The sequence below is a fragment of the Microplitis demolitor genome, chromosome 2 (assembly GCF_026212275.2).
Source record: "Microplitis demolitor isolate Queensland-Clemson2020A chromosome 2, iyMicDemo2.1a, whole genome shotgun sequence".
NCBI classification, from domain to species: Eukaryota; Metazoa; Arthropoda; class Insecta; order Hymenoptera; family Braconidae; genus Microplitis; species Microplitis demolitor.
Genome location: NC_068546.1, coordinates 15,159,422 through 15,184,652, shown reverse-complemented (window position 1 = coordinate 15,184,652; position 25,231 = coordinate 15,159,422). Strand labels below are relative to the sequence as shown.

At 34.1% G+C, this 25,231-nt stretch overlaps 1 protein-coding gene across 2 annotated transcripts in view; it reads right to left on the bottom strand.

The window, feature by feature from the left end:
• Positions 1-747: 747 nt before the first annotated feature.
• Positions 748-25,231, bottom strand: part of LOC103575068 (F-box/LRR-repeat protein 16-like) — a 260,501-nt gene continuing 236,017 nt past the window's right edge. Inside the window, exon 6 of one of the 2 annotated variants that reach the window (XM_053742999.1) lies at positions 748-892. In XM_053742999.1, the coding sequence (XP_053598974.1) occupies positions 871-892 (22 nt within the window). In that variant the 3' untranslated portion in view covers positions 748-870. Of the gene's footprint in view, positions 893-24,522; positions 24,904-25,231 lie in introns of those variants that run through there. The other variant, XM_053742998.1, reaches the window with a different exon arrangement.

Here is a 25,231-nt window from a genome sequence, read left to right as displayed (position 1 = left end):
TGCTGCGCGAAATTATTCCTTGTGGTCTAGCGCCTAACTCAGCCGAACTCAGCAATAAGACTATAATGAGAGAGAGAGAAAGACCAAATCCAGACAGAGACAGCGAGAGAGACGCACTCTCACGTCGTAAACCAACGCTGTCCGGTTATAAAATACATAATAGTTACAATATAAGAATAGAATTTAAAAAAATATATAAAAAAAAATGAATAAATAACAAACTATGTGAAGAATAATAAAAATAATAAGTGAAATAAATAATTAATTAAATAAAAAAAAATATAAAAAATTTTAAACTAGATTTTTTTTGTGCCTTCTCCCTATACTGAATAAGGGAAAGGATAAATTTAAAGAAATATATATAAATGTATAGTTACCTTTTTTCTTTTTACTTCCGATTTTCTTCATCACTTTTAGAAGTTTCTAAAATAATAACTAAAACTACTTATCAGCTATGTTATTCACTACTTAATCGATAAACTTATATTTAGAACTAATAATAAGGATAGTAAACGGATTTAGGATGAAAATTCAGATTATTTTTTTTAAGAACGAGTTTTTGCTCGTCCGTTTATTTAACCAATCCCGTACCCATTACAAAATAATAATTCGGTTTTAAAAATAAGAATGAATTTTTTTTTTAAACATATTCCATGAAATATACGGACATTAAGCCCTGGTTGGAAATCCAAGCCGGATGACACCAATCTTCAATTGGACTGTAATCACCCCATTTGCCCTTGTGAATCCATCTGATGCCCAGATAATCAAAATTATCCGAACAGACCATCCGTAAATGGAACGTTTCATTGCGTGCGTCCAGCCTCGCGATACGACGCTGACGCATCTCGTGGATGGAAATTATTCCTTTCACATTAGGAACGTAGAATGGCTAAGAAAAAAAATTAAAAAAATTTAACAATTAGAAAATAGAAATATATACAAAGAAACAAAAAAGAAAATAATAAAAAAAAATAATAGTAAAAAAATAATAACAATAATGTTACGTCTGGCGAAATTTAAACAATTAATTTTTTTTAATGTTATAATTTTAAATAGAGTAACGAGAGAATACGTTAAGTGCCTCGGTGGTCATTTAGAAACATACCTTCGTGCGTCACAGCTTTTAACGGCTTAAGACCCAAACAAACAAACATTTAGAAACTTATTTAGTTTATGAATTATCGATAAGATTCAAAACCTTTTAAACTCATTACAAAATAATTTTTTTTACTAAACAAATGACTCATTCTAGTGTTTTTAGGTTCTAGACAAGAGGCCAGGCAATGATAAATAATAAATAATATTTTATAAATTATAATAAATAATTAAAGGTTCTAGGTGGGTACACCAGGCCTGATAAACAACATTCAATAATAAATAATTATAATAAGAAATAGTAAATAATATTTTTATATTCTATAAGAAATACGTACGGTTCTAGGCAAGAGGCCAGGTCTGATAAGTAGTAAATAATATTAATAAATAATAAATAATATTCATAAATAATATCTCATAAATAATATTCAAAGATAATATCCGATAATAAGTAATAATAATTTTGAATAACTAATAAAAATAATCAATAAAAATTAAACGTGGACAGGGAAATGCTCGTGCCTGTGTGTGCGTGTGTGTGTTTTGCCACGCGTAAATGTGCTTGCGTGTGGGTGAGCACATACACACACACGCCCACACACTTATGCGAATAGACAATAGATATAATAGAGAAGCTCCAATCATAGAGCGAGTTCAGGCGACGCTCTCCGGAAAATCAAGGAGTGAGGGTAAGGGCCAGGAGCCGGACCTCTAATTGGTCACGGTTTTCCCCCCAATTGAGGACTATTGGGACGCCCTGAAATTCGAGACCCAAAAAATTGGTCGCGTGAACTCTCTCTCTTGACCAGGATCTCCCAGGGTGCAGATCGGAAACGTTTAATTAAGTTCAGTGGCCGGCTTTCTCCACGTAGAACTTTAAGTTATTTTAAAATTAGAGTCAGTGACCATCTATATTCAACGTTCAAGTATTTTGTATCATTGTTATCTCCGTTTAATTTGTGTTACAACAAAACTACTGTGACCAGGTATGTCAATGAATATTGCAAAATAAATAGGTTCAGATAAAATATTGTAGGAGCGTTAAGGAATAATATTGCATAATTTTACAGCAGAATATTAGAATTTAGTAAGAGACTTTAGAAAATAGTCTAGTCACAAATTTTTATTTCTGGAACTGTATTTGAATAATCAATTTTATTTAAGTGTTGTTTGGCGTTTAATTTTGCGTTTAGAATTTATATTGGAATCATTAAATTTTGTGGTTAAAAATTGTGTTTGAATAATTAAATTTTTGTAATAGCTAAGTAACAAACCATAACATTTGTAAGGTTTTTTTTTTATATATATATTCATTAAATTTTAACCCGAGAATTTATAATTTAAATATAACCTTCACCAACAATATTATTTAAGCAAAAACCTCTGGAGTTCCCGGTCTATAGGCTTCGGCTTGGACCTAATACTCACTAATTTAAAAATAATTACGTACCAAATTTGGACGTAACAATAATAAATATAAAAAAAAATGTAAATATTAGGTGTACAAAAAAGTTCTACCCGTTTTTTGTCAAAAAAACATATATTTAAAAATTTTAAATAAAATACAAATTTTAATCAAAATAACCACCATCAGCATCTACTACCCTTTGCCAACGCTCAGGCAACTGATGGATCCCGCGGCGATAAAAGGCTTGATCTTTTGTCGAAATGAAATCATCTATTGTTTTTTGCATTTCGTTTTCATTTTGTAAGTGTTTGTCAGCCAAGTAATTTTGCAATGAACGGAATAGGTGAAAATCACACGGTGCAAGGTCTGGTGAATACGCCGGGTGCGGTAAAACTTCCCACTGTAAATCATTTATAGTGTGGTGGACGATTGAACTTCTATGAGGCCTGGCGTTATCATGCTGCAGTATCACTGGTCGAGGTTTTTGTCCCGCAAATCGTCTTTTACTGTTGATTTTATCTGCTAATTTTTTTAATTGACAACTGTAGCGTTCTCCAGTAACGGTTTCTCCTGGTTTGAGTAACTCATAATATAGCACGCCCCACTCATCCCACCAAATACAAAGCAATATTTTTTTCCCAAAAACATTACGTTTTGGTGTTGATGTCGTTCGTTGTCCTGGGTCTACCTAATGTTTTCGACGTTTAGGATTCTCATAGTAAACCCACTTTTCGTCCCCTGTTACAAGTTTCCACAAAAAACTTTTTTTTTTATGTCGTGAAAGCAACGACAGGCAGGTGTCAACTCGTCTCTCTCGTTGTTCTGGAGTTAATGCATGAGGTACCCATTTTCCTTCTTTTTGAATCTTACCTAAAGCATGTAATCTTTCAGAAATAGCTTGTTGAGTAACGTTTAACTTTTTCGCAAGTTCTTGTTGTGTTTGTGCAGAATCTTGATTCAGTAATTCTTCCAATTTCTCGTCACTGATTGTTGAAGGTCTTCCAGAGCGTTGTTTATCATTTAAATTAAAATCTCCGTTTGTGAATTTCCGAAACCATCTTCGACAAGTACTGTCATCAATAACACTGTCACCATAAGTTGCACAGATTATTCTTTGAGCTTCAGCAGCACTTTTTCCTTGATGAAATTCATATAAAAGATAATGGCGGATATGCTCATTACCTACTTCCATTTTTAACTTAATAAAAAAATATATATATCGAAGATTAATATATTAAAAGTTTGATGAATTTAAAGAGTACAAACAGCTGTGCATGTACATATACGTATTCATAGCTAACCTATAAATAGTTGTTAGATAACTCCATCTTTGAAAAACGGGTAGAACTTTTTTGTACACCTAATAATAATAAAAATAAGGAAAATAAAATCAGAAAAAAATAAACGAATAGATACATAGAAATATGAAAAAAAAATGTATATACATAAATAAATAATGCTACTTACGTTGTTTCTTCGCTGAACGTAGACATACATGTCAAACAGCAGTTGAAATGCACCATAAAATCGCTTCATGTTGTACCATGCTAGTGGCTCATTATAACCCCAATGACTCACAGCCGACGCAACAAAGACTATAAATTTGACAGCATTAAACCAAATGTTCCAGCACGAGAGCTAAAAATAAATAAATAAAAATGAAATAAATGAAAAATACCAAATATACAATTTTATAACTACAAAATAGTCTATCTGTTTACCTTGCTAGTCTCAAAGAAGTAGTTGAACTCTAATTGAACAGCCATAGTGACGTGACTTAGTTTACGAAAACTCTAAACTGATTTCTGAACGTAATGTGATGAAGTCTTCAAAAAACACTGACCTTTTATACACTTTTCCCCAAAAATGCTCACGATAACGGGACGGAACCTACCCCACTAACAATTTCTTTTTTTTCTTTCTCCCCTTGACCAATGCATTTTCAAAAAAAAGCAAGAGACAGAGAATCTCACTCTCTCATACTGATAAGAAATCACGTTTACATACCCTAGACGAAGGACTTTAGCTAGTACACGAATTTCAAACTTGAAAAAATATATATAAGCATAATATATATAAGAAGAAATCGAATAATAATGTTAAAAATTTATATAAAGAAACATTTTTTTTCTATTTAGAAAAGCCGCAAATAGTATCAACAAACTTATTCTTAAAATTTTTTTTTAATAAAAAAAAATATACCAAAATCATAAATATGAATGTATCGATAAACAAGGGTAAAAATACAAAAAAAAAAAAAAATTGAATGAATTAATTAATTTTGTAAGTTAGATTTAAGTAAAATTTAAGCTAAACTATGTAACGAATAATTTAACAAAAATTTATGTAACAAGTTATAAAACGAGTAGATGATACAAGAAAATGCATCTGATTATAAACATATCATGTAGCTTAAGTATAATACATTTGTAAGGAAATAGACCATACGTCGGTAAGTCCCATTATGTTTTAAAAAAAAATAACGAGCGGGGCGCTCGTCCAACGGGGTAAGGCGTGTTATATCGTGGCTGTCAAGCAGGGCCCGTTCTCAGCTCACTAGATTAATTTACCAACCTAAAGTCTATTCCCAAAATAAGGCACCCTAATAACCAACGATTAGAGTACCTTAAGTACATAATTATAATAACGTAAGAGTATATTATATATCATAAGAACTATTCTATCATTCGAATTGTATATTATAAGAATATCTTCAACATACGTATATTTTTCAAATCAATAACCAAATAATAAACTAATCACCGGATGTACTCAATCCCACGTATGAGAACATTTTTCATTTTAATCTTAAAGTATATTCAACTGAAGATAGTTTAATCATCTTAAAACACAGCTGTATAAACTATTAGTAATAATTTGTAACAAACGCAGATGATATGAAAATGGACTTTGACTTTCAAATAAATAACTTTTCTTAGAAATTTACATCAGCCGAGGATGAAATCCCCTCTCGCGCTCGACGCATGGGTCTTATGCTCAATCGCCTCGCGCTGATAAGCAATGACGAGTTTAATGACCAATGAGTGTGAACTCTGATCAACAATTTAACCCTCCTTAATAATTCTCATCCCACTATTTTTGATGATTAGAATACCTTATAAAAACCCTTGCTCAGTGCGCAGGAGGGCCTCAACTCTCAGTACTTTTATTAAGACAGCTCTTAGCACTCGTTCAATTTCACTGTCAGATTAGAATCAGTTACACCAGAATTTATAAAAACTATCAAGTCCATAGTCATACCTTCTGTAAGTTTGACTACTGAACATATTTAATTTGTATCATAAGTGTATATTTTAACTTCTAAAATCCATAACTATCATTTGTGAATAAAGTTATTGTAATTTCTTAATACAACACCAGTTATTTCGGGTCACCGTGAGATAATTTTACTGTCGAGAACGCAATACCTAGAAACAGATTGAAAATCACTTTATTTAGCCAACAAAACTGCCCGGTGAGGACAAACCCTCACCGGGTAATACAGCAAGTGTTTGTTTAATATTAAATTTTTAAAAATAATTACAAAAAACACTTATAAAAAAAACAATAAATATGCAATATTAGTGTGGCGGAAGACACAACGAATATATATAAATATGTATAAAATTTAGCATACAGCAGTCAAAAATAATGTCGAAGTCATATTATTTTACCCGCAGCGATTCAATTACTTGGTATTTATGTCAAAGAAAAAAAAAATAAAGAGTCTACATAAAGTACAGTCAACAAAATAATATTTACATCACCTCTTTCCCCACATGATATTGGTCCAGCATTGCATGTGGCGAAAGAGGTGAGTTTAGTCAGCAAAAGTAATATAAAAAATTATCAATTTTTGTAGATATGCATACACAATAATAAACAATTAAATTAAATACAATAATAAAGTATGTGTATGCATGTATATGTATATGTATATATGTATAAATAATGTACAGCGCGTAGCAATGACAACAATGACAACAAACGTCAGAAGCAGTAGCTAGCGTGCAAGTAATTAATAAACTATAAAAAATTAGTCAATTCGCAGTGGCGGCGATCGCAATGGTGGATGCGTTAAGAATGACAATAGTGGTCCAAAGGTCAGGTCCGTGTCAGGGCGGACGCACGAAGCATCCTCGTTTGGCGCCACGGTACCAACATACTGTCTTTGACCAGACACATGCTTCACATATATATCTCGCGCCCAGCGAATGGTCTCCGACACAATAAGACGTCTCATCAGACGAGCATAGTATGGTGAAATACTAAGCGCCCTCAGAACCGACTCATTGTTAGGGTCCCATCCACCTAGGGAGCCGACAACGATCGCGTCAGTATGCACCTGATACCCCTGCGCCTTCAATGCAGTAGCGAGCTCATTTCGTTCGTTCCTAACGACAATGTCAGGCTTGAGATGTGCCAGATCCCCGTCAACTCCCTGAATGCACTTGTTGACTCGCATCTCTCCCGCCGCCCTCGAGGCCTGTGATATGCTGTTGAGTATGGCATTATGTCTCAATTGATATGCCGCGGAGTGCGCCATACAATGATTCAGGACATGAGGAAGGGATTCCAGGCTATATCCGCACACTCTGCAACGTTTATCTCGCTGCCCCCAACGAATTGCCCCGTTAAGAGGTAAGACGTCCAGGCGCGCACGATGGATAAAGCGCCACTCTGCCAACCGAATATATTTACCATCCCGCAAACAGAGATTGCTCTCACGATTGCGGGCCGTGACCTGCCATACCTTCCCCTGGTCCTTCATCGTAAGCGACTCGTGATAAAATTGCTGGGCCGCCTTTCTTAGGCGCCATATTACTTGGGATCTAGAACTCGGGCCAATTAAGACATAACGCCCCTCAGCGTCCTTGCATTTTAGTGCGAGCTCCTCAGTAGCAGCACACCATTCCCACGATAGGCCAAACTGACTAGATTGATGCCTTGTAGCGATCTGCACTCTCGACCATAGACTTGGGTCACCTTGATTTCGCGCAAAGGCTCCTTCTAGTGAACCCGAAAGATACTGTGCAATTTCTTGCATCGAAGGTTGGTGACTTGTACGTCTCTCGACCGCCTGCTCAAGTGAGGACTTCGCGATTTCCGCCACTTCAAGGTCTTTACAGGATAACATTTTAAAAGCCTGAGCGATGACAGAAATGTCCACTAGGTCCGCAAGCGGGAAGATAACACCTCCACCCTTCCAAGGTTACAAGTACACTACTTCGGCACTTGCTCTCTGTGGAAGATGCATCCAGCCTTTCACCGACTTTCTCAGCACTTTATCGGCCATAATCAACGGTGTCTTATCGAGCTTTCCCCCGCAATATACCAGTATACCAATAATATATCAATCCGCGGCATAATAAACGTCTATTTTTTGCCACAGAGCAAGAAGAGACCGGTCGATTGATCTAGCATCAGCTAGCATTTCACCTATTATAGCAATGGGAGTCTGGTTAATGTTAAAACCCACGGGGACGCCCAGGTAATCATAAGCCTCTCCCTCCGCCAACGACTTTAGTTGCCCACCGTCACTGTTGAACTTGGTGTCAAGTACACCACGCTCATTGCTCTTGCCAGAGACGTGCAAGGTGATACATTTTAAGGCGTTGAACTTAATGCCAACCCTTTTAGCGGCAATACTGACCGTCAGCAACAACTGCTCCATGTCCTCCACACTATCAGCAACAAAGCAATAGTCGTCGGCATACGCTCTAGAGACGACCCACTTGGTCTTCAACATGTAGCCCCGATTAAGTTCTTCTATCGCTCGGAGAACAGAATCAATGCCAATGTTGAAAACGATTGGACTAGCCGGACAGCCTTGCTTTGTTCTTCTCATGAGGAGAACAGGATCAGTAAAGCCCTCACTGGTACGAACCCTCGTCGTGCACCCAGTATACAAACTCTTAATCAGGTCTTGAAACACCTTAGGCGCTCCAATCCCGTCAATGGCATCGTATATCACCTCATGTGGGATGGATCCAAAAGCATTGGAAGCGTCCAGACACGCGATGATAACATCCTTACCCTCACGCACTCCATCCGACAAGACTTTAGAGGATCCATCCTCTTAAAGTCACTGTACTTCAGACCGTCGGGGCCAGGTGCAGTATCCTGCATTCTGGCCAACCTTTGGCTGACCTCAGTGGCCGAAAGAGGAACGATCAAGGCCTCGGCCAACTCATCGCTCTCGTCCAGTGGCCATACTTGTCTAGCTGGCAACTCTCCATCAAAGGGAGAATCGTCAGAGTACAACGCGCGGAAGTACCTGTCAACATCATTCTTAGGCACCTGACAAAAAGGTGATGGACCTTTAAGCACCTCCTGCATTGCTTTCCTCCGATTTTCCCTGTATAATTTTGGAATACGGGTGGCAGAGCGGATTCTGCCACCGTTACCCTGATCTTGCGGGCCTTCGCGAACAAAAGTGCCTCCTTGATTACGGATTGCCGTCCAACCTCCAGGTTTTCCTCGACCTGCCGGCCTGGATTCTGTGGTGCCCTGAAAGAACACAGACAGTTCCCTGTCCATCTCCTCCAGTTCAGCCCAGGATTCAGTAGCGTTAGCCATCGCAATGAGTTCTTGACGCTTATTATCGCGTAAGACCACTCGCGTAGGCCCAGCCAAATTCCTTTGGGTCCGTTGTCGCTGGTTGTTACGGCTTTGTGGGGGGGGGGGGGAATTATGACGCGTAGAGTTTCTTGTGGTTTCGCGCCGGGGTTTTGGCAAAGGGGGGTTTTGGGAGTTACGCGGTTGGTGCAAAGAAGTATATGTGTCGCGCTGTAGTATGCGGCCCGATGCGTCACGCGGGACACCCGAACGACCGCCCGGACACGGATCTAACCCATGGTTTGCATCTCCACCGACCTCATGGTTCAATGAATTAAAAACGTTGAAAATGGGCAAAACTGGGCTATTGTTGGTGACTCTATTACTATTATTGAATGTGTTGCGTCCACCATTGCGACCGCCGCGACCGCGTGTAACTCGCGTCCATTTGTTTAAGCTAGCTACTTTGTTAATATTGTTATTGTTATTGTTAAAATTACTACTGCTGCCGTTCGAGACAGTGACGTCATTAGTAGTACCGCGACTGCTCAAATTATTAAAAATATCAGGTGTGATGCGCCTACCGCATTCACACCTGATGCAAGAGTTGTTGTTATTGTTATTATTGCAGTCACGGTAATTGATGCCCCTGCCTCTCCCGGCAGCAGCAGTGTGTCGACTAGAATTGAAAATACTGAAAAGGTTATTATTATTGTCATTATCGCCATTGCTCGCGCTATTTGGAGTGTCTGCCCTGCCACCACCAGTCATGGAACTATTGTTGATTGTGGGTTCATTAGTCAGGTTGGCTAGGTTAATGTTATTGTTACTATTGTTGTTGTTATTATTGTTTAATTGACTAGAATTTTGGCTATTGTAAGAGGTGGTACTGTTGTTGAGCGGTGGGTGAGTGGTGACGGCAGGGCTGACAGTCCTAGAGATGGGAGGCGTAGCTATGTTTGGGGGTGAATTGATAATAATTTGGGGGAACAGATGCTGCTGCTGTTGATCCACGTCGCCCGCAGATGGTGTTGGAGTTGACGTGGACTGCTGCTGGTGGTTATTGCTGTTCCCCGTGCCCTCATCATGATCATTATCGTCGTTGTTGTTGCCAGTAGCTCCATTGTGAACCCTATCAGCCTCTCTGATCGTGCCCAGCCTGCATGATGTCGGTGGTGAAATCGTCGGACTGCATGATATACGGGGCGAAGTGATGGAGCCCCGTATCGTAGTAGTCGTGACCATGGCTGTGGTAATAGCCGCTATGTCTGTCGATGTGGCAACGGCTATGTCCTTCGGTTTACGACCAGGTCTCTTTCTCGCAGTTGTTGGAGTTGGTGGGGCAGATTGTGCCCTTGTACCCCTGGCGACGGTAGCAAATGACACTGCTGGTGTCACCAGGGCAGCTGGAGATCGTGGTTTGCTGGTACACGTTGGAGGGGGCACACTGCCTACCCTCATTGACCTGGTCTGGACTCCCGATACTGGTGAAGGGGTCTTGGAGACGGCCCCGCCGCTGCCCTCACTGTTGATGGTGGTTGGTGAGAGTTTTTGTAGGCGGACTATTACCTTCTTCTCGTGGAGTAGAACATTGGAAGCCACGGTCGGCACGCCTCGCTTAGGCAAGACTGAGCACGTGTAGCTTGTGGTTGTTGTGACAGAGGGCGTTGTTGTTGGTATTATTGTTGTTGTTGTTATTGCTGTTGTTGTCGTTGCTACTGGTTTAGGGGTGCGTAGGCGACTACTGGGACCGATGCCGGCAGCGCTGGAGCTTACCGGTGGGGCACTGGTTCCCGTACCCGCTGGACTTCTGGAGATGGTAGTTGAAGTACTAGCGGGCGACGGACTTGTAGTAGGCCTGCTAGGGGGTGAGCGAGTAACGGTACTTGAGCTTAGGGGGATGCTACGCCTCGCGCTTCCGCTTCGGCGGATTCTATCCTTAACGAGGGGGAGCTCGGACTCTCCGGAGGGTAATTCAACATCTTTCGCGCAGGCACCCGAATGGGCCTTTCTGAAGTAGGCCTTGATGTCTTTTAACGCCACGGCCTTAGGCTTGAGGGACTTATACCCACATGGTCTACATTTGTGTTTAATATCAACATTTGGGTGCTCCCGCGAGAGATGTTGATCAAAGTTCGCGTAATTGCAGTACTGACGCAGTGTCCTTTTCATGGCTGTAGCACAAAAAGGACACCGCACGGGAAAATGAAAAGAGAATTGGAGCTCGATCTCCATGATATATATCTCCAACAAGCCTCACACAAAGAGGTATATGACTACCCCTTTAGTCGCGGGGGTATCCCAGGGGAACGGAAGAATACGGAAGAACCGGTACGGGATAAAAGGGGAGCAAATTTGTGATTGCTACCCTCTTACACCAAGGGACCGTGATAGAAAAGAGATCGGTACTGGAGCAACGGGAATCAATGGGAGTTGCAACCCCTCGCACCTTAGAGACCGGGATAGAAAAGAGTTTTCGGCTACCAGAGAACTGGGAGAGCGATTGGGATCGCCACGCCCGATGACTAGCAGTCGGGAAGAGTAAAGAGGTATATAGGAGTGAGAGAGAGCAATTTTTATTGCCCGCTCCCGAACCTATAGACCGAGAGAGAGAGAGAGAATGTGGCTCTTGTATTGCGGGATGACAGTGGGTATGCTGCCACTCGCAATTGGGAACCACAGGAGGAAACGAGAGAGTGACAAGATGTGTCACAAACCCGAACAGCAAGAGATAGATGGGTAGGTAGTTGGAAGGATAGGGACCGTAGCGGTCAGTTACCAGTGAAACTAGTTAACTTGTTGCTAACAAGTCTCCGGGAACGGCTTTCACCGCGGGAGTAAGTTAGGAACCTACTTTATCGACTCACGTCAAGTGGTAAGTTACCTAACCTGGAAATGGGAGAAAGATAGGGTTGCCGACAGTTGCCAGCAACGATTACCAGACTCCCGAGAGTAGGTTACTATTTGGTTAGTAACCCAAGGTAAAAAACGGGTGAAGGGTAGGTAAGTAGAAGAATGAAGAGAAAGAGGGACTCCGTAAACTAATAAAAGTATGAGACTTACCTTTGACAGCCACCACTGAACCGAACTCCACTTGGTTTTGAAGACCTCCGGGGACTCCGAGCTGCTCGTCGTAACGCAATACCTAGAACTACAAATCTAGCTGAGCTGGTCATCATCGTGCAGCGAAAACGTAACAAAGGCAAAGATTAAAAAGAAAACGATCGTGATCTGTTTGATGTTACTAAAGACGCAAATAATAATAAAATCAAAAAATAAATTCAGTGATCAGTTTAACGAGTTTGGTGAAAAAAATTTTTGTTAATTTGTACTTAAGTGCGTGTATTAATTCAAATAAATTTTATGAAGAATTAAATAAGTTTTGTGAATATTAAAAAGCGGGTAATAATATAAACAAATTTGATGATGAATTGCATAAGTTCTATGGATATGTATTATAGTGTTAAAGTGCGTGTAGTAACATAAGTTAATTCGGTGATTAATTAAAAAAAAAAAAAAAAAAAAAAAAAGTTCCATGACTATGGGTTATTGTCTTGAAATTCACGTAGTAATATAAATAAATACGGTGATGAATTAATTAAGTTTTGTGAATATATTTTACCATGTAGATTTCAGGTGCGTGCAATAATCAAACTGAATTCAGTGATTAATGAAATAAGTTTTGTTAAAAATTTTTTTTAATCGGTGTCAAAGTGCGTATTTGAATTTACTTGTGAGATATACTACATATATAAAAAAAAAAGTTCGTGATTAATAAATTAGTGTTGTGAAAATATTTTTATTATTTTGTTAAAGTGCGAGTATGCGTAATTACGTGTGTGATCAATATGTAAAATAATAGTGATCGAAACATCAAACGCCGGATAATGTTATTTTTTTTTTTTTTTTTAACAGTGAAGCCGGAAGATTATTTTCTTAACATCAATTGAGGAATTGAAGTTGAACTTATGTATAATTTAAAATTCGGAAAGGATTATTTGGTGATGTATCATTATTTAATAATAATAATAATAATCGTTAGGTAAAATTAAAAATAAAAAAAAACGTCATTTTATCAAACACAAACTAACTAAAAATATCGTGATATCTAACCGCTCTTTTGTTTTATAATCGATTGACGTGATTAGTGAACCAAACACATTTAATGATTTTGTGTTAAAGAACGATAGATAAAAAATTTTGCATAAATAGTCATTTTTGAAAATTTTTATTTGGGCTGTATAATACCTTTAGTATTTATCGAGTCAATGAATAGAATTCTAAACGAATGAATGAAAAATTTTGTAAAACTGATGAGATTACTATTATGAATTAAATTAAAGAAAAAAAAGTCAATATTAACAAAAATAATTTATAATTTTATTTACTTCAATGCGATTGGGAAGGTCCTTATGAAATTGAAAATAAACTTAATAACGTAGTTTATAAAACTGTCACGATATTTAAATATCGCCACTTGGGTTTTGGCTAATTTCTGTTAACTAGCAGTGCAAAATTGAATTGCTAATAGCTGAGTTTATAATTATCACTTATCGTGGCACCAAAGGGAACCGGTACGCATTTTAATTACAACGACGACTGTAAGTACCTTTGAATTAATTCATTGGCGTGTAATTTTGCTTTCCCGCGTTGGTGGCCATTTGCAATCGCGTGAGTGTAACAGAGATAGCGATTCTCTAGTAATAATAAAAGTTTCAAGCATATGAGGAAGTGAATGATTATTGAACCTAGTGGATAGTAACGAAATAAACGAATCTAGTTATTATTGTTAATAATACCAAATACTGGTTTAGAAATATTTGGATATAATTTATTAGTATTTCACTTAGTGAATATTATTTTCTACCTATATCCAACTATATGCGACTGGGTTTCGATAGTTATTGATAGATCAGTGACATCATTGTTGGTACCTGATTCTTATATGCGACAATAATTATTAATTATCATTTATTTTGATCCGTATTATCATTTATTTTAATGTGAATTATTACTGCTGAGATTATTATTTTCCTGTGTTTACTATTAATTTTTTGAATTATCATGTGCGAGTGATACCAAAAAATTTATGAGTATTATTTTATAATTATTATGGATTTTCTGAATAATTATTGTTACAAGTATTAATTTGTTTTGAGATTGTTGTGAATACTGCGTAATATGCACCAGTGAAAACTTTTCGAGAACTATTTTACTGGAAATATTTAAGAATTACTTCGAGATTATTTTTAATTTATGTTTGAATTATCACATGCGAGTGAAACGATAATTTATAATTATTAACTCATTAATTGCGAATATTATTACTTAATCATACATTTTTTTTACTATCACGTGCGAGAAATACATGCAGTAAATTATCTTTGCGTTTAATATAATGATTTTTTTTATACGGCACTACTGTTTTCTGTATAATTTGTATGTGCATACAGTATTACTTTGTAAGTGATTTAGTATTATCTGATTTTGATATTGTTTATTTGAGTATGCGATACCATTGATTAAATAATTTATTATTTTAAATATAATTTGAAACAAATAGTCATCAACCCGGTATTTTTTAAAATTTTATTTATTTACAATACTGCTATCTTTTTCTTGCTTTTCTTTTCCTAAAATCTGAAACTATTACCCTGTCATTTATTTTATTTTCATTTTCATTTTTCTCCGTTGTATTTATTTTTGAGTTAATTTTGTTCGTGGGGCACAGGAACTGGCGCCCAACTAGGTTATCTAACCCAGCCTGAGCAGAGCTGTGAGTCCAGGGAGATTCGGGATATCTCCAGGTGGGACTTTTGGTTGTTATTATTTTATTTTCAGGTATTTTTCACCAGCGGAGAGCCATAACGGCTATTGAGCGCCAACCACACTCCGCCGTGGGACGCGTAAAATAGAGGAGAACGTTATAAAATTAGAAAAATTCCTAATGGAAAATATAAAATCGTACTCGTAAATCGTCATGCACCATATTGTGATCAATAAAAAGAAATGAGAAAGAAGTCCGACTGGGGCCCTGAACGATCTCAGTATAAACGTTGTAAAGGTTTCCCGGGATTCTGTAGTTAATTGGTAAGATTAGGATATCTCTTTCAAACTGATAGAATTGGAAGATTTGTCTGGACGTCTTACTAAAAGCTGGTATAGTCCTTAGGAGAAGTCTGGCAGTGGACCCTGAATAGCCACACTGTAGACGTTGCTGATGAGTTCCCGAAGTTCTGAAAGAAGTCTGGCAGAGGGCTCTGAATAATTTCAGTGGTAACGTTGTTCGAGGGATTCCCGGGATTCTATAAGGACTGGAAATGTTCTGAATTTGAGTATATTAGCTGAAGGGAAGTCTGGCCGTGGGCCCTGAACGATTAATCGTTGAAAGAGCTCAACAAGAATCAAAACTTCGATTCTGAGGACTAATCAATGGCTAAGAGCAAGCTGACTGGAGCTTTGGGATCCATACGGAGTTGACATAGTCGACATCTTCTTAAGTAGTGCACGATTTCTGGAAGATAGCTGGATGCCCTGGAGAAATTCCAGGAAGCTTTTAGGGAGAAAAATGAAATTCGTTGTAACGTGTGTTATTCAGAATCATTGGTGTGTTAGCTCGAGATGATAAATCGGAGAGTGATCTGAATGAATCGAACGGCAGAGCATGAGCATTTAAGATAGTAATTATTTAATTGATCATAATGAAAGCTTATTAATTAACAACTGACAAATAATGGGATGTAACGATGAAATATACTTAAGTATAAAATTTAATAAAATGTTGGAGATAATCGTTTTGTTTTCTTTATTATGCGCAAATAATATTTCCAATTTCATTGGGGAGGGAGAGGAAGAAGTTCCTGTTTCCATCCCGCACCTGTACCCATTCCCATTGAGGATCCATTATTCAAGAGGAGGGTTACATTTTTAATTTTATTATTTTGATTCGTTGATTAGGAAAATAGAGTCACGCGTATCGATTAACTTCTCAGCAGAATATTTTATTTTTTTTTATCAATTCTTAGCTCAATTAAACTATAGACTATTTTTTTGCGTTAGCCTACAGGGTTGTTTTTTTTGCTATAGTGTTTTTTTCCCTGTAGGGTGATAGATAAAGTGTGTTGGGACCATAGCGGAATCGAACCAAAATTGTAAATGATTTTAGTTTCAATTAAGTTCGATTCGCCCAACACTATTTTCATCGGGATGATAATTTATTGAGAAGGGGGTAGTGTAATGAATGTGAAACTGATGTTTTAAAATATTTGAATAGCTAGAAAACAAATGCCTTCCGCTCTCGTTTAATAGATGCACGACTAGAGTCAGTCAGTTTTATATTGACAGCTTAAAAGCAAACATCTGTATATCAATAAACTATATCTCTCTTTGCTTTCTTTTACTGCTGTTAATTATGGTGTTATTATTTCTAATATCAGTGTGTTATTATTGTAGTGTATGAGTGATATTAATTCAAGTCACTACAATATATTTATATATATATATATATATATATATATATATATATTATTTATCGAAATTTGAAAAAAATTAAAATGATGATAGATAAATAAGTACACCATTTTGTAAGAAAAAGAACTTACGGGAAGGCAAAGCATTACAGAGGAGTGGGCGCGAATACCGTGCTGTAACCTGAGTACCGGGCAGGGTAAAACAATAGAGTAAAGCCCAGATTTACTCAATGAAAACGCCCGCTGCAGTAATAAACGACCAACTTACTCCTGCTGCTATTCTAATACATGAAATCAAGAAAAGGCTATTCAGAGGTCTGTAATACCCCCAAAATTAATAGTAATTCATCGAAAACATCAAATTTAATAGTAATTTTTTTTTTATAAATTTTTACTTATGCGTTTTGGAAAATGTGTATAATTGTATTATTTATTAACCCAATAAATCAAACTGCCGACGGTAGCACTATTTATTTTATTTAAATAAATAAGCTGCTGATACGAGATATCATATTTATTTAAATAAACAAAAGTTCAGAGAAAATTTGGATCATTGATAAAATTTTTAATAAATAAACAATAAACTCTGGGAGAATCTTTCTTCATCTTTTCTCATGGCTTCTACCATGGCGGCCCATCTAAAATTACAAGGCAAATAAAAGTCGCAGCATCCGCTAATGAAATCAGTTAGAAAAACTCATCAGTCTGCGATGTAATTCCGTTACTGTTGGTTGTGACCCCGTTTATTTTTTGAAGTTCCGTTAAAGTACAGATTCGGGTGTGATCCCGCTTTTGCGTCCAATTAAGGATTTCATAATTTTTCAAAGATGTTTATTTTGATCATTCAATTAATTTTCCACGGATATTCAGTCAATTTTCGGAGGATATTCTACTCGATAATTCAGTCAATTTTTCGAGGATATTTTATTTGATAGTTCAATCAATTCTCAAAGATATTTTATTTGGATCATTCTTTAATTTTGCGACAATATTTTATTTAGATCATCCATCAATTATTCAAGGACATTCCGATCATTCATTCAATTCGCAAAGGACATTTTTCAAGGATATTTCAATCATTCGTTCAATTCGCAAAAGACATTTTTCAAGGATATTTCAATTTCAATTTCTACAACTACAAATTTAACTTCAATTCAAAAATCTCATTGATTTCAGTTATTTTTTAAATTTGACTACGTTAAGACTAAAAAAAAGGTGCAGTGATTTTTAATTATTTGTGTAGTGAGCATTTATGGGCAACCACAATAAATACAGGCATATAAATTAAATGCATGATTATTTCCCCAGCATCCTAAAATATGATTAAGCGCGTGTATTCATCAGTGAATTTACCTGATTAATATACAACTTATACATTAGGAAACTTCTTAGTAAAACTAACATACTAATTAAAACAAAATTATACATGTAAACAAAATAAGCATAATAATAATAATGTATGGAGAGACGTGTGAGCAGCGTGTGCTATCATCTGTTGCTCACCGACCTGACGTGAGACTGCTGCGATATTTAAAAAAATTTATAAATTTTAGTGAATTAAAATCAGCTCCCGAGTCAAAATATTGAACTTAAATTTAACTTACGTTAACTTATAGAACTTACATCGAACTTACATGAGCTTAATCAACTTAAATCAAACTTAAATTACTTATTGGGCTTGATTATAACTTGAATCGACTTAAATAAGAATATTGACTCAATTATAACTTACCTGCAATAAAATTTACCCAAAGTGAACTTTTTTTTTAAGGTTTCTTTTTGGCTATCGTCCCAATAGGGCAACGTGCCACCCAAAGTGAACTTAGATGTACTCCCGAGTCGTAATTTGGATCTTAAGTCAAACGTTAAAATCGTCATCTAGATATTCAATGTTAGATAGATAGACAAAATTGATTACCTTCAGCTTCTCCATGAGGGATTTAGATAGGTTTAACAATAAAAATACTTTCGCATTATCCGGCTTACAGACTTGAACTTTGGCACGAATATTCCCAATAATCTTACGAACCCCCACTGTCGGTATTTTTTGCGATAACTAATTCCGAGGAGGGTTTCAGTGGAGTCAAAAATAAAAATTCTCGCATTTTTGCACTATCGGGGTTACAGTCTTCAATTTTGATGCAAATATTCCCAACAATCTTAGACATCCCCCACAGAATGTATTTTTTTCGAAAACTTCGAGAGGAGATTCAGTGAAGTAAACGATTTAGATACTGACGTATTTTAATTATTTGGCCAACAAACTTTAATTTTGGCATGAATATTATCAATGATCTTACGAATTTCTCACCATCGGTTCTTTTTATTTTAGAAACTGACTCGAATAAATAATAAACAAGAGTATTTACATCCGGACCCTTCTCAAACTCTCCCCAGAGTTAAATATCGAAAAAAATACCAATGGTTGAGTATTTTAATCTTTTACCCAAGTAAAACCCCCTTAGGAGTTTGTTTTCAGAAAAAATACTTATGGCGGGGGATTTGCAAGATTCTTGGGAACATTTGTGTTAAAGTTCAAGTCTGAAAGCCCGATAGTGTAAAAACGCGAGTATTTTTATTTTTGACTCTACTGAAACCCTCCTCGGAGTTAGTTATCAAAAAAAATACCAATGGTAAGGGATTCGTAAGATAGATGGGAATATTTGTGACAAAGTTCAAGTCTGTTATCCAGATAGTGCAAAAGCGCGAGTATTTACATTTTTGACCTCACTGAAACCCCCATTGGAGTTAGTTGCTGGAAAAAATACCGATGGTGGGGGATTCATAAGATTGTTGGGAATATTCGTGCCAAAGTTAAAGTCTGTAAGCCGGATAATGCAAAAACGGAAGTAATTTTATCGTTCAACCTACTTATATCCCCCACGGAAAAGCCGAAGGTGATTAAATTCGTCCATCTTTTTTAACATTGAACTAGATGACGATTTCAACGTCTGACTTACGATTCAAATTTCGACTCGGGAGTATATCTAATTTCACTTTGGGTTAATTTTATTCCAGGTAAGTTATAATTAAGTCAACATTCTCATTTACGTTGATTCAAGTTATCATCAAACCCGATAAGTCATCTAAGTTTGATTTAAGTTCATTAAGCTTATGTAAGTTCAATGTAAGTTCTATAAGTTAACGTAAGTTAAATGTAAGTTCAATTTTTTTATTGGGGCTGTGAAAGTTAAATTATTTAACTTTTTTTTTTGTTTTTTGTTACTTGCGATAAAAGGTAATAACTTGTTTATAAACGTGCGTTCTCTTTCGTTTTTTTTTAGTCCCGACGGACAATTAGAATAGCAATTTATATAATTTTAAACGATTGATAAGTGACTCAAATGACAGTATGTTTACTACACTGAAAAAACGATTTATTTGAGCCAAAGATATCGTACATTTGGATATGGCCAAATAAATATTTAATAGTGAGAAAGATATAATATATTTGAGTAGTTTAATTGCGTGAAATAAGTAATTTATTTGTGTCAAAGAATGGATCCAATTGCTACAAATAAATAAGGTCTTCAAATATACGTATAGTATCACCAAATTTTAGGTTATTTGTCACAAAGTTAATATCTTTACCATAAGTATATCAATTACTTACCTTTAATAAATAATATATTTCTGTCAAATTATAAAATTATTTGAATCAACTGAAATATTTAGTTGTACCAAATATATTTATTTGTGATTAAGAAATATTTGAAAAAAAGCCACAAATAAATTGATTTATTTGGGACAAATATTTCTTTTTTTTAGTGTACAATAATTTTTCATTAATAATTTTAATATTTCATACCTTTATTTAATGAAAAATAACTTTCGAAATATTCATATATTTTTAAATAAAAATGTAAGTTTAAATAATAATTTCAATAATAATTCAAAATATTTTTTTAGAATTTAAAATATGTTACAAAAATATTTGGAAAATCCAAGAGTGTACGACTCATAACACTCATTTATTATGAAATAATAAAATAATAATAAAAAAATGGCGGGAAGCACGAATAATTTTGAAATATATAAGGTAAATATTTCAATACCGGAACGACGAAGGGTATATGACTGATTTTTATCGTTTTAAAAATATTCAAATAAATTATAAGCCAAAATAATTTATTACATCATATAGAATAGACATTTACCAATTCAAAAATAATTAAATTAGCTCATTTTTCTTAAATTTAATATAAAAAAAAAATTTTTTCTGACACCCAAAAGACCCAATACTGGAAGGCTGAAATAGCCTTGTCCCAATACGGGAATTCGGTTGTCCTAATACCGGAACAGTAAATAAAATAAGTTATTTTTTGCATTTATTCATGGTCAAAATATTAATAATTATTAAATAATATTAATGTAAAACGAGTATGAATGTAGCAGACATCAGAGAACTTTAAAATTATAAATAAATAAGATAAATAATTAAAAAAATAATATTTACAAAAAAAGCACTATTAATTTCAAAATTTTTTGAATTTGCATTTTTTTAAATTTCATATTATTAATTATTTTCTCGATTTATTAATAATTTTAAATTTGTTTGATGTCTGCTATATCACACCCATAATGTAAAATGTATTTAAAATTTAAAAATGATTGAAGATTCAATGAAAATAAATATTTTGAACTAAAAATAGAAACAAAATAAATTATTTGAGGTTATACTAGAAAAATAATTAAAAAAAAAAAAAAAACTAAAAACAAAAATTTATTTTTTATGATTTAAATTAGAGTTAATCTATACTTAATCTATTTTGTATAACAATCATACATACTGCATTAAATATTAGGGCTCCAGTAATAATTAATATTGTACTTGATTTAGCCAGCCAATAGAACTCACCGTTAATGTCTATCGATAACATTAATATGATTGGCTGTTCCGGTACTGGGCACGGGTTCATTTTGGTGTACCAATAGACGAACAGTAAAATTAATATAATAATACTATTGTTTTCAAATTTTTTGAATGTTTTCTTGAATTTTATGTCATTCAAGATGCATATACAAAAAACAATTATTGAAAAGTAATTCTATGCATTTTCTATAAGCTTAAGACCATTGACTGATTTCTTAGCAAAACCATTAAGAGACATGAAAAAGTCATGAATCCGAGACTATTGCTCTAATTAACATTTTTTTTTTTTTTCATATTTTAAATATTTTCTAAAATCTATTTTATATCTTATTTTTTAACTGAAAGATTAAGGTTTCGAATAAAGAAAGTTTTATTTAGTTTTATCGCGTACGAGTTGAAATATAATATAATGATTATCAAATCGTTCCGGTATTGGGTCTTGTTCCGGTATTGGGACATTTACCTTACAATTTTCTGTCATTAAAATTTGTTGTTGTTTTTCTTTCTTTTTTTTTTAATTATGTTAGTAATTTTTTATAATTATATAAGAATTTTCTCAAATCATCTCGATTAATAACAAAAAACAAATATTTGTGAATAAAAACAAATAAAAAAAAAAGAACTGAATTGAAAAAATTCAGGCTTACCGAATATCAATAACACAAAAAAAAACAGTTGTACTGGGACGGTAATGTGCAAGCGCCCCTAGTGGAATAAATATACGTATAATGTATTGATATATCACCATCCATGTTAATTTTACATAGATATATATGTGTATAGTTATACAGCCTTTTTTATTCTTTTATTAATTGTAATTAAACGACATTGAGTTACCTAGCCATTTTCAATAGGGGATCTGCAAATCTTTCAAAAAATTAAAAAAAAAAAAATTTGATTCAATTACTGGATTTTTTCACAAGTTATCGTGTATACGGGATCCATACTTGACGGACAGGAAATTTTTTTAAACTATTTTGATATTTTTTCAGTTTTTATTGAACTAAATAAATTTTTCTGCCCTCCGGTCGGAAAGTGTCAACTTTTGGGCCGCTGCCCTGAACGAAGTTGCAACTTTCCGGCTTCTTCGAGCAGAAAAATAGTATACGCACCTTGGCCAGTAAAAAGGAAAGCCTCAGGCCACATGTTTGTCAGCCTCGGCTTCGCCACGGCTAACAATTACATGTGCTCTGGACTTTTCTTATTTTACTAGCCTAGGTATGTAATATACTATTTGAAAAGTATGGAATTAATTTTCATAAAATTATCTTCAAAATGGTGTGCAACATATCTTAATTCCGTGAATCAACAAAGATATAATAATTGGAATAGTTGCTGAAATGAGGCGAAAAAAATTTTTCGATCGTAAAGCACTCTCGGATGCTTCACATCATAAGTCGTGAATTTCAATTGTAATTGTAATTTGCGAATTATTAATGAATACTATTTTCAATATTGATACAAATATTACTCTAAATAATTAATTTAAAATATATTACAAAAATATTGTTATGAATTTAAATAATAATTTGAATTATTTTTAATGTTAATTTAAATCTTACTCTAAATAATTTGTTTTAGTGTGAGAATTTAAAATATATTATAAATGTATTATTTTACAAATCTAAATAATAATTTTAATACGAATAATTAATTTTAGTTCGATAATTCAAAATATATTGCAAAATATTATATAACGAATCCAAACAATAATTTTTAAGTTGTGACTTATGGAATAATATTATTTTTAACAATAATTTAAATATTTATTTAAGTAATTTGTGTAATTAAAATAATTTTATAGCAATGTTATTTAACGATTTTCAAATGTTATACTAAATAAAAATAATAGAAATATGAATAACAATTCTACTGTAAATCTAAATTATCTTTATTAAAGATTTAATAACTAAATATATGCTTAAATAAAATTCAAAACCACGAAATAAACTTCATTATTGTAAAATTTCACATCCATGTTTCCCTGAGAATCCCCCGAAACAAGGTATTCCTAGAAATCTGTAGATTTCTAAAATTCAATAAACAAAACATAATAAATTACTTAAAATTTTCACGGGGCCATAACACCGTCAATTATAAAGTGCAAATTCAGAAATATTTTCATCATCGATCCCACTGTGACCCCCCTCCCTTCGGAATGGTAGATTCTCTCCTGAATGCATGGAATATTCATGCCAAAGTTCGAGTCTATGTGTCGGTATTGGAAACAGTTGACAAACAGATAGTCATTGAACATGGTGATCAATACAAATAAAAATTGTAACTTTTAAAAGTAATTGTATCTACCGTCACCATACGATTTATTCAGATGGTCTATTGTTTGCGCAATTGCATGATTTTTCGATATTAATGATTTTTATTCAATTCGGTCAAGCTTTTCTTAAGTTATAAGAAATCATGCACACAGAGAAACAGACAATTGAAAATTGAAACACTTACTTTATGCCTATAAATTTCACATATTTAAAACTTTCGTCGTACTTTTCGTTCAAAAATATCAAAATCTGCGCATAATGAATATTGCACGATTCATCTAAGGGGATGAAATCAATTCTTGAAGATAAACGTCATCATCAGTAATGGCAGGCTCTTATAAATGTCAGGAATATTTGTTCGACAATTTTAGTCTGTTAGTTAAAAAACAAAAGCACTTTTTAAAAAATTATTAAGTAATGATCTAATTCCATCATTCTATATGTCAACTCTCAAGTCAATATGCCCTTTTTAGGAAATATAATACAATAAACATCAAGGGATTTACCTATGCGGCATTATTTCTGTTGTTCAACTTATTCCTCAGTATGATTAAAAAATGAATATTCAATTTATATTACTATTACCACAAAATTCTATTCGACTAAAAATAAAAAATCAAGTAACTCTGAACATCTTAGCGATATGAATTTATATACACATTACATAATTCATATAAATAATTAAATAACGATGAAAACAATAATGTGGTCATAATGAAATTACATACTCGAATAATAAATCCTACATGAAAATGCAAAATTTAAATGTCAACATTTATGTGAATTGTATAAAATATGCGTGAAATATATTTGTCCACGAAAAATAAATACTACATATGTGTTGCACAAATATCGATGAGATATATTCTAAAATACATTTTAACTAAACAAGTCTGAAAAACATCATGTAACATTATTAAGAGAACCTATGACCTTAACGAACAAAAGTTTATACTGTAATAATATTTCTTATTATCACTATGATTGATATTAATCCGTATACGTCTCTTAGCTTCGCTGAATTGGGTAACTATAACTTAAAAAAAAAATTTTTTCATTCTATTTCTTATGTTTACTCAATTATTAGACACTTAGGTAAATGTTCTCGAAGATAATCGAAGAGTTCTCGTGAGGTACCGGGACAATTTGTCAGCTCCAGTTCTTGAAGATGACGTAGTTGGATTAGACTAGAAAGTCCACTGCTTGTTAATAACGGGCATCCTGAAAAAAAGACATTCTTAGTAGTGAATAACGTTTACGAATTACCTGCGTAAATTCTGTGCATTTTAATGCCTAATAAGCTAATGAAAACGGATATATTTAAAATGATAAACATACGTAATTTTAACTGCATGAGTTGACATACCCGATGAAAAAAGATTTTATATAACTGTATACAGTTATATATATTTGTATTTATATATTTGTATACAATTATATAGAATTTGTATATAATTATATATAATCTATACAAATACAGTATGTGATTATATACAAATGTATATATTTGTATACAATTATATAGAATTATATACAAATTATATACGGA